Source organism: Schistocerca americana, chromosome 5 (genome assembly GCF_021461395.2).
Source record: "Schistocerca americana isolate TAMUIC-IGC-003095 chromosome 5, iqSchAmer2.1, whole genome shotgun sequence".
NCBI lineage: Eukaryota > Metazoa > Arthropoda > Insecta > Orthoptera > Acrididae > Schistocerca > Schistocerca americana.
The window spans coordinates 339339159-339351227 of record NC_060123.1 but is presented as its reverse complement, the minus strand read 5'-3'; the positions used below and the strand labels follow the sequence as shown (position 1 = coordinate 339351227).

The window sequence follows — 12069 nt, the reverse complement described above, 5'->3', positions numbered from 1 at the left end:
TAACAAATATTTAGCAAAGAAAATTTCGAGTTTCGCGCCGGAACACTTGTCGTTCCCTTACGTATTGACCACCAAAAAAGATTCACTCTCATTGCTCGCTTACTTTTCCTCACTGCCATGATTCACTACCACGCTATGTGGTTCAATCGTCCTTTGTGGAAACCAGCTACTTACTCGCTGCTGTCGTATTCTGCAGCGCTGCTGAAGGCAGCGAATTACACCTGCAATCTGCCGAGTTCTCGTAAGTGTAAAATTTAGAAGATAAATAATTTCGGTACAGGAGGAACCTGACAGACGTTAACTGCCCTATTTGTACCTAATAAATAGCGTTATGAAATGCCTGGTTGCCAGTGTAAGAATTATCCTGTATGTGTCTTTAATTTGTTTACTTGTTAGTCAGACGGTGAATTTCGACGTTGTCAGTTCAGGCCTGAGTACAAGAATAATAGTTGTTATTGAGGTTGCAGCAGCAGACCTAGCGAGTGGAGATGACGTCGTAGCAACTTCGCGTGACGTGGTAACAGGTAAGCTGCAGTACAACTAAACAGTCATAGGCGTGAAGGACACGAGCGGTCACAGACCGTCAAAGAACGCCGTCCCCGGGTCCGAAAGCAGAGCACAACGGAGGCAGCTGACGCCGGCCAAGGCTGCGGCCGACACCGCTGCAAATATAGCAGGCGCTGTTTTTATTTAAGCCGGGCCCGGAGCGGAGCAGAGATTGCGGACCTGCCGCACCGCAGGACGCAGCACGGCACATCATTCCGCCAAGAGCCGCAGTGAGCAGTCGCCGTCGCACAGCCACCAGCAGAGCGCAGGGTAGCCCCAGCAGCCCGCAGCCATGGTGAGTACCGGCCGCCACGCGACCGCCACAGCTCGGCTGGTGTCGACATCGCACCGCACTGGTAACTGGTACGCAACAGACAACACGCCTACTCTCCCTAAACACTAATACTTTGGAATCACCATCACCGGTCGAGGTTAATCCTACATCCGCTCTGTGTCGCGACTATTACCCGCCTGTGTAATGATCACTGTGGATCTGTTCGACAGTTTTCCTGCATTGCCACCTTGACAGTAGATGCCCTATAACTACTACACCGATCTGTAGAACTCATTCTTAGATTAATTTTCCTGCAAGTTGTTGGTAATTAGTACACAAAACACCCACAAACCAAGTCTTTCAAATTTTATAACAACTGTCTCAGCAGACCTGATAACATATAATAGCTAGCTGTATGATCTGTTTCGATCTTTTATGACCATCTTCAGTTCATGCCGTTGATATTATTACATAAATAATTCTTCTAAATTATATTTACATGTGCCATCAGCTACACGCTGATGAGATTAAGACGTCTGAAAATATCAACAATTATGTCTTTTTTGGCCCCAAAGTGCAAAACCCATCATACAGCTTATTATTGCATGTGGTCAGTGTCACTAAATTCTATTCTGAAAACATTTTCAAGTTGAATTTGATAAAAAAAGATGTTGATAAATATCGCCATACACCGGTTTAGCTGCAGACAGCAACAATTATTTCACACGTACATGTACAGTCGGTGCCAGATGTACCCGAACATACATCTCTAATTGGATATGTGTTGAAATTCTTGGCGCAGGAAAATAAAGTTAATATGGTCCAAAACAAACGTTTCTGTACGTTATAGGAAATTGTCGTTCAATGTTACATCCTTCCTACGAAAATAAGGCATTATCACAACGAAAGTTGCTGATTCTTGTACAAAGCTTCACGTAACGTAGTCTAGTGCCTGGCATTACACAAAAAATAAATAATTTCACTTGTCTTAATTGTCCTACTTCGGAAACTATGATAATAATTACATTGACTCCTTTTAGCCTTATGTTCCACAAAACTTTTGCTTTAAACTTACGTTTCGGCTAGTAGCTTATTTCATAGTATCTGTAAAATAACTTTATGCTTACTTCGTGTGAAAATAAAGTTTTTTTGGAGCGTATTACAAAGGAAATACCAACTCTGAATAATTTATTCAACCTTCTATTACTAAATAAACGCTTTTTTCGCTTAATTTTATCGTCTGTTTGCTGCCTGAAGTTAAATGCTTACTACATAAAAATTTTGTTGTGAAAACACAAATAATACTCGATTGAAATCGAATTGTCACAGCACATCTTTCCAGCGTGGTGAAAAATGTGATTAAATTGTGCGAAAATTCAGGACCAGTGAAATTTAAAATGGTTCCAAGGTCGCAATTATGTCCATATGTGAGACTGCCTACCTTTATGTTTATAAAATTAAAACTACGTTACTTCATAAGCTGCATTTCTTTGGACGCTAATTAACTACCTAACCATTTCCGAATTGTGGCCAGTATTATCGCTAGTGTTTCTTTTTATTTCGCTCAAAAATAAAATTAACAAAATATCCAAACACTAAACATTTGTTCCACATAGAAAAACAATAACTCTCAGCCAGTCGGGGGAACCAATCAGAGATATATTGAAGTAATAGCAGGTATGCAGGAATCTCAGAGCATTCGCATTTTAGCACCTGCAAATTTTTCGATCGCTGTGTTAGACTGAACTCGCCACGACCCCTACGACCTTTGGTGTTTGGTTTCCCACGTAGCGGCGCTGCCGTGCCAGTTGCGGAGGACGGAAATAACGCTGACTCTACGTCTGTTTCTCCTGTCTTCTGTAAACTGTGACCTTATCATCCGATAAGCGTGATGAGTCTGTTATCGAGTAATTCGCGACACACGTACCAGTATAATCAGTAAACAATCGTGACACGTGCTTGTCATGTGTACTGTATTCATGAAGCAAAACAGTCAATCAAACTGGCTTCAAAAGAAAACAAAATGGAGAAAAGAATAAGTTCAATCAACTGCAAATAAATAATTACTCTTAATTTAGTACTAGAAGTCGAACCATTGACACTAAGAACTAAAGTAACTGGGCATGAAACTGCATTTTTTATGTCTAAAGAAAAACAATATGTTGGTATCTTCTCTGTGATCGAAGATAAAATACGAACAACAACCTTGTAACGCTAATTTAATTGTTAAAATAAATGAGAAATGACAAGATTCTACTCTTACCTCCCATGCTAGATCCGTGTAATTCAGGATTCCAGTACTTGGATAGTCACTTGTAGGATGCACATTAAACTAAATAAATTGAAAATGTTGCATTTCTTCGAAAATTCTCTCAGTTTTATAATAAGTTCAATGGTGATAAACATGAACTTCATAAACTGTGGTTTGAATGAGACTCGGTGGATTTCGATTAATTCTTTACCCTAAATTCTAGCAGTTTGATTTTGTGGTGTTAGAAAGTACAGACAAAGCTAGTTAATAGAAGTTAATAGAATGAATAATTACACAGGAATATGGCATTTGGCAGTACGGTGTTCACATAGACAATCGACGGTTTCTCCTTCAGTCAGGAGTTTAGTGAACTGTTAAACAAGCCATTGACGCAGAAACTACTTTTACTCTTGTGCCTTAGGAAATGTATCTCTCCAAGTCTATGGAAGTAAAACATTAAATGTTTTTGCTGTTTAAATGTGCATCTAACAAATGACTGTGGCGTATAAACAACAATGACTCATTTCCATTGACAGATGTATTTTTCTTCACTATAGTAACCTGTAAAAATTATTTCTCCATCGCTCAGTCACACAATTAAACAAAGAAACGCAAAAGCATTGACGTTAATCCAGTGAAATGCCAGTTTCCTTGCGGCTGCATTTTTTTTATTTTTTTGTTTTATTGTGATATCATATATGTATTTCTTACAGTTCCGTAAGTCAATCGGTACGAACGGAACCCTTAGAGGATCACTTTGTTCTCCATATGTCCGTACGATTGTTAAAAAGCCCTTTCCTCAGGAACGGTTAGAGGTATATTGATTACATTTCTGTCAAATACCAAGGCCTATGGCCCCTTGGCGGAGTAAAAACAAGCTTCTAAGTCAATACAGTCAAAAGATCCGACCATTTATGTCACATATTTTAATACTTGCAGACACTCATCAAAACCTGTAGCATACTTCCCTTTGGCCTAAACTTGTGAAATTTGGCAAGAAACAATGTTTCACAGTACAACCAAAGCGAAAAAACAGAAAACTGTAAATATGTAATTATATCACAGGAAAAAATGTTTTGTCATTTGTTAGCTGACTTTATGTCTGTTCGTCTGTTAAGGGCCCCTTTTTCTCACGAACAGTTTCATGTTTCGAGGTGAAATTTAAACCACACACTAAGGTCTACTGTCCCTTGGCCGTGGAAAAAGTTGAAGGTTCTAAGTCAATGCACTCAAAAGATACGTTCATTTATGTCACATATTTTGATGCTCGCAAAATCACTCATCAAGACCTATAGGCTACTTCCCGTTAGCCTACAATCATGACATTTGGCAAGAAGCAAAGTTTCACAATCAAACTAAAAGAAATAAAAATCCTTAATTACATCACACGAAAAAAATATTTCTTTTGTCATTTGTATTCCGACGTCAAACCTGGAAATTTAAACATTCTCGAAAATCTTGGACTCACTGGGATCGATATTTTATCACTATCAATGGCGATAACGAGCAGAAATGGTCGAGATCCTAGATTTCCGGAATGGATGAACTGTCTATACACATAATTGAGTTTGTACGGAACCCTCAGTGAGCATGTCTTACTCGCACCTGGCCAATTTTTGTATTTTAGTTTGAGTTTTATCGTAGATAAAGGGCACTTAAAAAGTGCCACTTATTCCTCCATGAGGCAGTATTAATCATCATCAGAAGAAAAGTTCTTATAATTATATGTCAGGAAACTAATAGCTGTTGAGATATACTTGCGGAGAGCATTGTGTAGTATCGGGTGGTGTAGGACGTCTTATTTTTGCAGTTCTTTGGGCACAGCTGAATCGTTATTATTTTCAGGAAAGCTCAGACCACCATGTTCGATTACAGTTCTGCTAATGGCTATCTTCTACAGGCTGTTGATGATCCGCAGTTCACAGCTTGCAGTTTATCTGGAAATAAGATAGGAATCACAAGAAATGTCATACAAAAGTACCACAAAGCGCTCGTATGGCCAGACGCAAATCCTAGAGCAATAATAGAGGTGAACCATTAGGAATGCTTCAGTACTGCTGTATGGGCAAGAATAGTAGTGACAGACTTACAGAGCCATACATTTTATCAAACAGATTCACAGGCGCTGTGTATCACCTATTTCTGCACGATGAATTACCAGCGCTGTTGGAGAACGTTATCCTTCCAGAAAGACATCTACTTTGGTTTATGCACTATGGGGCACAACTCTGTTTACTACGGATCGTGCGATAATACCTCACCGAAAAGCGTAGTGGCCGATGGATTGGCCGAGAAGGTCCGGTAGCCTGGCCTCCCCATTCACCATACTTGACTCCATTGGATTTCTGGTTATGTGGACATTCAAAGCCATTAGTGTAAGCCCAACCCGTCGGCAGTGTGTAGACGTTACAGGAACGTGTGACCAATGCATCTGACACAGTCCGAATCGAGTCACCGAGAAGAAGTACTGAAGGACGTGTCAGCATTTGTGATAACCGTATGCAGCACTGCCTATAGTGTCTACGTAATAGAAAGATGGGAATGAGAGAACAGATAGGCCCATATCGGAAGACGTGACGGTATATGGTCACATTGTTATCGGAACTTTTCTTTTAGTTTTGACTAATGCTACCTCCTGTAGGAATATGTGATACTTTCTAAACACTTAGTATGTAAAAAAAATCAAAATAAAATAAAAATACACTTGCAATGGAATGTATATTCGTATACAACTTATATACAAGGTAAATATCAAAATAGAATTAAAGTGCAGCCGCAAGAAATCTGTCTTTGAAAGTTGTGGACCCGAAAAAAAATTTATTATTCAAGAAAGCAAGTTTTTTTATATAACTATTTTAGGCTAAATTAAGGAATTAGCCATTTCCAGATTCTTTTTTTAGTGTACATCACGAACTGGCGGGACACATCGTCATCATTTTGTTTAAGGTGAATTGCTTACAAAGTTTTTTATAGTCTCCATTCGCCTGACTTGCACATTTGACTAAGGATTTTTTTGTGAATCTACAACTTTCAATAAACGCAGATCGCTTATCTCCAATTTGTCTCTGTCAAATAGCAAGAGAATCTGGCTTTCATTGGAATAAATATATAACAGCTAATTTCCTATGGATATTTAGTACGTAGCCTAGTCAACGAAAACGTTCACGTTACGCCGAACGACTCTAGGGTAACTGCCACTTTCGTGCAGTTGCAGCTCAAATAATCGTTAAATAATACGATGTGAATTATAAAATTTCTTTTTACATCTGGTCGGCCACTGTATATTTTAGCAATTTGCGTGTACCATATTTAGAAACAAGGCACTGAGAAGTTCACGCAATCGACCCTTACAACATTAAGCATTTTGTTCTTATTTGTTAGAGAAAATTTTGTTCTTACTTGTTAGCGCAATTTGGAAGTAACTGGATGAGTCCGAAATTAAGAATCCATAGGTCACAAATAAAAAATAATGATGAGTATCGTAGCATGTTAATTATATAAAAAAATGTGCCAGTCTTACTTCCGTATAAACACCTTCGTGAGTAAAGTACTTAGTCTCATACTTCATCAACTTGACCACGTATTTAACTGCTCCTTTGCACATTCTGGCGGCACGAAATGAACTACGCTTCTCACAAGTGCCCCGGTAATGCAGAAGAAATTTTTTGAACTACAGGTGTTGAGCACAGTTGTGATCTATGAGCCACACTCGGCATTTGTTCCAGCGCCATTGGGCAATTTGCCAACACACACACACACGCGCACATACACACACACACCAAAAGAATCGAATTATCCGGTCTACGGCTCGTAATCACGTTTCGTTCTCCCATGTTCTGGGAACAGTCCCACAACAATAGGAACCGTATGTTGCAATATAACCTTCACGTTCACCAACAGCCTCGGCGAATGTTGTCTTTACTTAAGCACATCTGTAACCCTGAACCCTCTAAGCTTCGTTTCAGGCTACTCTGAAAGATATCGAAACTTTACTGTCGGTGACACAACATGTGCAGTTTCGATCCCGCCACTAACTGAAATCTTATTCTTAGAGCAGTTCTTGCCATCTACTTTTACGGAGAGCTTTAAATACCATTAACATAAATTAATTGCTATTATGGTCTCATACAATATATGTAAGTACAAAAAGAATATTGCTAATGGACAGATTACCGAACTCAGGAATTCAGTTTCGCAAATCTTCTTTTAAGAAAACGTAGTATAACTCGAGCATCAAAAAATATTTAAAAACAAAACAATGCAGTAAAGTGAAACAAAAAATCACAAACACGTGTCCGAAATAATCCAAAACAAAGCACAACAAAAACGAAGGTAAAGAAATGCCCAATACAAGCTAGGTGAAAAATAGCTGATAATTTCGGTAACATGTCTTGCAACAGAACTGACAACGTGAAGTACATCACTGCGAGTTGATGACATGAGTTATCTAAACAATCAGCAACCAGTTATATAAAGTAAATTTAATATCTTAACCGGTTTCGGGCGGTTGGTGCCCTTTTTCAGAAGGCTGTACAGTAAAAAAAACACAAATAAGTAGAAGTCAGATAAAAATTTGAATATTAAGGACGAAAAGTTCAAAAATTTTAAAATTTTAAAAATTAAAGATAAAAAATGGTACATATTTTATACTTATCACGTTATATGCGTGTGTCAAAAATGAGATGCATACAGAAAAATGCCGTAGTTCTAAAAAATACAGGAGCAATAAACAATCATCCTCACCCTGAGACCAACTTCAAGAAATGCATGTCAGTAACTGATTATCTCCCGTTCTAGCATTATGTCTGCAATTTTGTTGCACTTCTTTATACCATTTTTGTGCAGACACTATGAACCACATGTAAGATCTATGAGCTCATATTGTATTAATGGAGTCAGTGTTGTATTACTTATTACTCCTGTATTTTCTTAGGGTCACAGCAATTTGCTGAATGCATCTTATTGTTCACAATCAAAAACAATGCGTTAGCTGTATCTTTTTACCTTTAGTTTTTAAAGTTCTTAAACTTTTCTTCCTCAATTTTATAATTATCTGACGTCTACTTATTTGTGGTGTATTTTCCTGTATTGGTTTATGAAGAAGGGCACTAAGTGCCCGAAACTAGTTAGTAAATTAAATTTCCTGTATGAAATTGGTTGCTGTTTACTTCGATATATACAACTAGATGTGCTGAGGCCGGATAAAGTACTGAACATAACACGACTTGCGACAATCATTTCGTGTACGTAAGAATATCACACATTTTCAAGACTCGGAGATTTATGAAATACACACACACGAATCCCCTTAGCCCCCAGCTTAGAAGAATGTTTCATTGGCTCAGATAACGAATTTTCAATAGTAATTACATAAAATATAAACATTACTTTACACAATACTAGAACTGATCTAAGAGATATATCCTAGTTTATAAAGTAAACTGATACAAATCAATTGTAAAATTTTACCATTGATAAACAATTTTTGACATTTTCCACATGCACTTAATGGCTGAAACGTTTCTTTGTGTGTTAAATCATGCAATAGAACACTATGGCATTAGTGCAAAGAATAATATCAATGTTTTTCTTTGTTTGTTTTATTCTGTATACACACGCTTTTGCCAATCCAGATTAGTGAATTATAAGGAATTCACATAGATTTAAAATATCTCTGGAGTGAGCATTCAGATGCGCAGAATAGATTTTGAGTTGCCAGCATACAGTGCTATCGTGGTCAAGTGATCTCGTAGTGGCGTAGAACGGGCGTCACGTCACTGCACCGTCACATCAGCGTGTATTTACACTTTACGTCACGTCAGTTTGCTTAGCCCAGTACCGGACAGCTGTACAAAAAGTCATAGCATCGGAACTGAGTAACTAACAACAACAAAGTTTACTAGTGGTCAATGCATACTTCATAACGTATGTTCTTGATCAGTTATGTTTGATAATGTACTGAGAAGTGAAATATCATTTCAAAATTATCGACATTTATTTGCTAAGGAAAATAATATTTTACGTTCAAACACATGAAACAATGGGTACAAAGAAATAAATGGATCCTTTTTACTCAATTCATTAAGGTTTTTCCTATGTAACTAATAACATCATAAACAGCTATTTTTCTCCTTTGATAAAGCTGACCGTTTCAGTTAAAATGTAATGGAAATTGCTTCGTCAACGTATGTTCTTATTTACATACATTGTGGGGGAGGCTCTGTTCCGTATTGCAAAACGTAAATAATTTTTCGCTTTCAGATATCTGACCTCGCCTGTGTAAGAACACTCAACGGAGAAAAATATCCAAGTTGTCATGATACATTGCAATTTGCCACGAAAGCAAATGATAATGATAAAAATAAAGATAACGAAAACACAAACGCATCAGGGTCTAGTGTAGCAGGGGATACAACCCGTCGGCTTTGAACAATGACGTCACAAGTCGCCAGAGAGCATGTATTACAAAGATGAAAGAGCTGAGGAGAATGTTGAGAAACAAAGGAATGCGAGAGAGATAAACTTTATTTCACATATGTAAGGGTCAGTAGTATTTTCACGTTAACGATATCGCGTGTTTGTATCTTAATATTTCTCCGCAAAATACAATGGAAAGAAATGAATGCAATTACTAGCAAAGAATACATCACGTTACATGTATGTCAGTTGTATCTCGAAAGTCTTTCGAACTGTATTGCTTAAGTGCAGTACGGGATACAAGTTCAGCGTAGTCGATTTCTTAGTTTCAACTAGCATTGCTGTCCTGTTGTTCACTTGAACTATGTATCCCATGCTTCACTAAACCGTAAATGAAACACCCGATACAAATTAAAAGCTCATTCGACGTGTGTTGCTTAAGTACAGTATGGAATACGAGTTTGTCGTAAGGCGATTTCTTCGTTTTCACTAGCATTACTGAAGGACCTACGTATGTAATATATGTATACCAGACTTCCACTGACCTCGATATATGTACACTGGTAACGAATAGGTGGAAATACACGTACGTTACATTTGCAACCTGTTTCATTTTATATGTTTTGATTGTTTATTTAATCTTTACGTTTCACTTGTTGAAAGGGAACTACACATTGATCTTGTCAAAAGCCGAGAAGCGATTCTTCTTAGTGTTGTAGCTCCCTTCAGTAGCTGATAAGTGTTTTTTGGCTTTAAAAAAAAAATCTCACGAGATAGAATAAACTGATCCTAAGATACAGATGCTTCAGTAGCTGATAAGTGTTACTTGGCTTTTTTAAAAAAAAAATCTCACGAGATAGAATAAACTGATCCTACTTCATTAAGCAATCAATAAAAAAACTAAACTAAAACATAACAGCAAAAGCGAAAATGGTAAACTGAAAATAGAATAGATTACGAAGTCTTTTGCTGTTATGTTTTAGTTTAGTTTTTTTATTGATTGCTTAATTAAGTAGGATCAGTTTATTCTATCTCGTGAGATTTTTTTTTAAAAAAAGCCAAAAAACACTTATCAGCTACTGAAGCATCTGTATCTTAGGATCAGTTTATTCTATCTCGTGAGATTTTTTTTTTAAAGCCAAAAAACACTTATCAGCTACTGAAGCATATTGGTGGAATAAGAAAGTGAAATATGGCAAAATAGTGAAATATAGATAAATGATCGCTTTTAGATTCACATTCAATTATTTTAATGATAGCGCTTATTAGAACACAGAACTGCTTTATTATCTATGCCTCGAAGTGAAGACATTACTATCTATGACTAAGGAATGACGTCATTGTTCAAGGCCGACGGGTTGTATCCCCTGCTTCACTAGACCCACGCATGAAATCCACAACCATAACACGAGTGAGCGAGGCAAAAACACGTTAACTTACGATGTTAGCAGGACGATGCCATCAAAGTTTTCTTCCCATGAAACGATGACGTGACGTGACGGCCAATATGAACTGGCCTTAAGCAAACAATGTCAACCCGAGATAATGTGAAAATTTCAGCTTAATGTCGACAACATGCGCAGAACACAATGCTCACTTCAGAGATATTTCTACGCTATGGGAATTCGCGCAGATAACTATGGTGCTTACGCCAGAGACAGTGAAAATCTTGTAACACAAGAAACGTAATATCTCTGGCCCTGTGCCCACTTTTGTAAACAATGTATTGCAGCTGTTGCTGTGCGTCTCGGGTTCTGTATTCCATTGCCCTCCATTTCTCATCCTGAGTTTTTCTTTACTACGAAAGAGGGGATTTCATCATGTCTTGCTAAATATGATCTTCCCTTATTGCAGGCAGACACAATCGAGAGGAAGGAGTATGATCTGGCACCGCTGAAGAATGCAAAGCTTCCCATTATATGGGTCCTTGGTAAGTGTTCATACTACAGTTTTTAAACATTGCAGCAGACATCTTTATTTTGTAACTCATGTATAAAGGTTTCCCTATTCAAACAGATTCAGTGAACACTGTCAACACACTAAACTACAACTTCCAGTTACGTAATTTTAGAGTCATGATGTCGCTATTTTGTGGCTGCTAGATATGAGACCTAAACTGTTGTCATTGGTTTTGTGTCTGCACTAAAAGTTTGAGGCAGCCTCCACCGCTGCCAACACTGTTATCGTGTTCCGAATGTTTTCTTTGAATAAATTACTGTATAGAAAAAATGGCTCTGAGCACTGTGGGACTTAACTTCTGATGTCATTAGTCTCCTAGGACTTAGAACTACTTAAACCTAACTAACCTAAGGTCATCACACACATCCATGCCCGAGGCAGGATTCGAGCTTGCGACCGTAGCGGTCGCGCAGTTTCAGACTGGCGAGCCTAGAACCGCTCGGCCACTACGGCCGGATACTGTATGGAAGATTAGATACAAATTTGTTTTCTAAAAAGAAACAATTCGTGTGAGTACTTTAGTATCGAGTGTAGTGTGTCTTTTTAACGGTGATACTAGCCTATTGGCCATATACATAATTTCCATCAGTATGATATTAGTTTTTGCACTACTTTCACACAA

General features: G+C 37.8%; 1 protein-coding gene across 2 annotated transcripts in view; it reads left to right on the top strand.

The window, feature by feature from the left end:
• Positions 1–12069, top strand: part of LOC124615920 (adenylate kinase isoenzyme 1) — a 111175-nt gene that overhangs the window by 68476 nt on the left and 30630 nt on the right. The window contains exons 2-3 of one of the 2 annotated variants that reach the window (XM_047144103.1): positions 696–841; positions 11343–11418. In XM_047144103.1, the coding sequence (XP_047000059.1) occupies positions 839–841; positions 11343–11418 (79 nt within the window). In that variant the 5' untranslated portion in view covers positions 696–838. The remainder of the gene's footprint in view (positions 1–695; positions 842–11342; positions 11419–12069) is intronic. The other variant, XM_047144101.1, reaches the window with a different exon arrangement.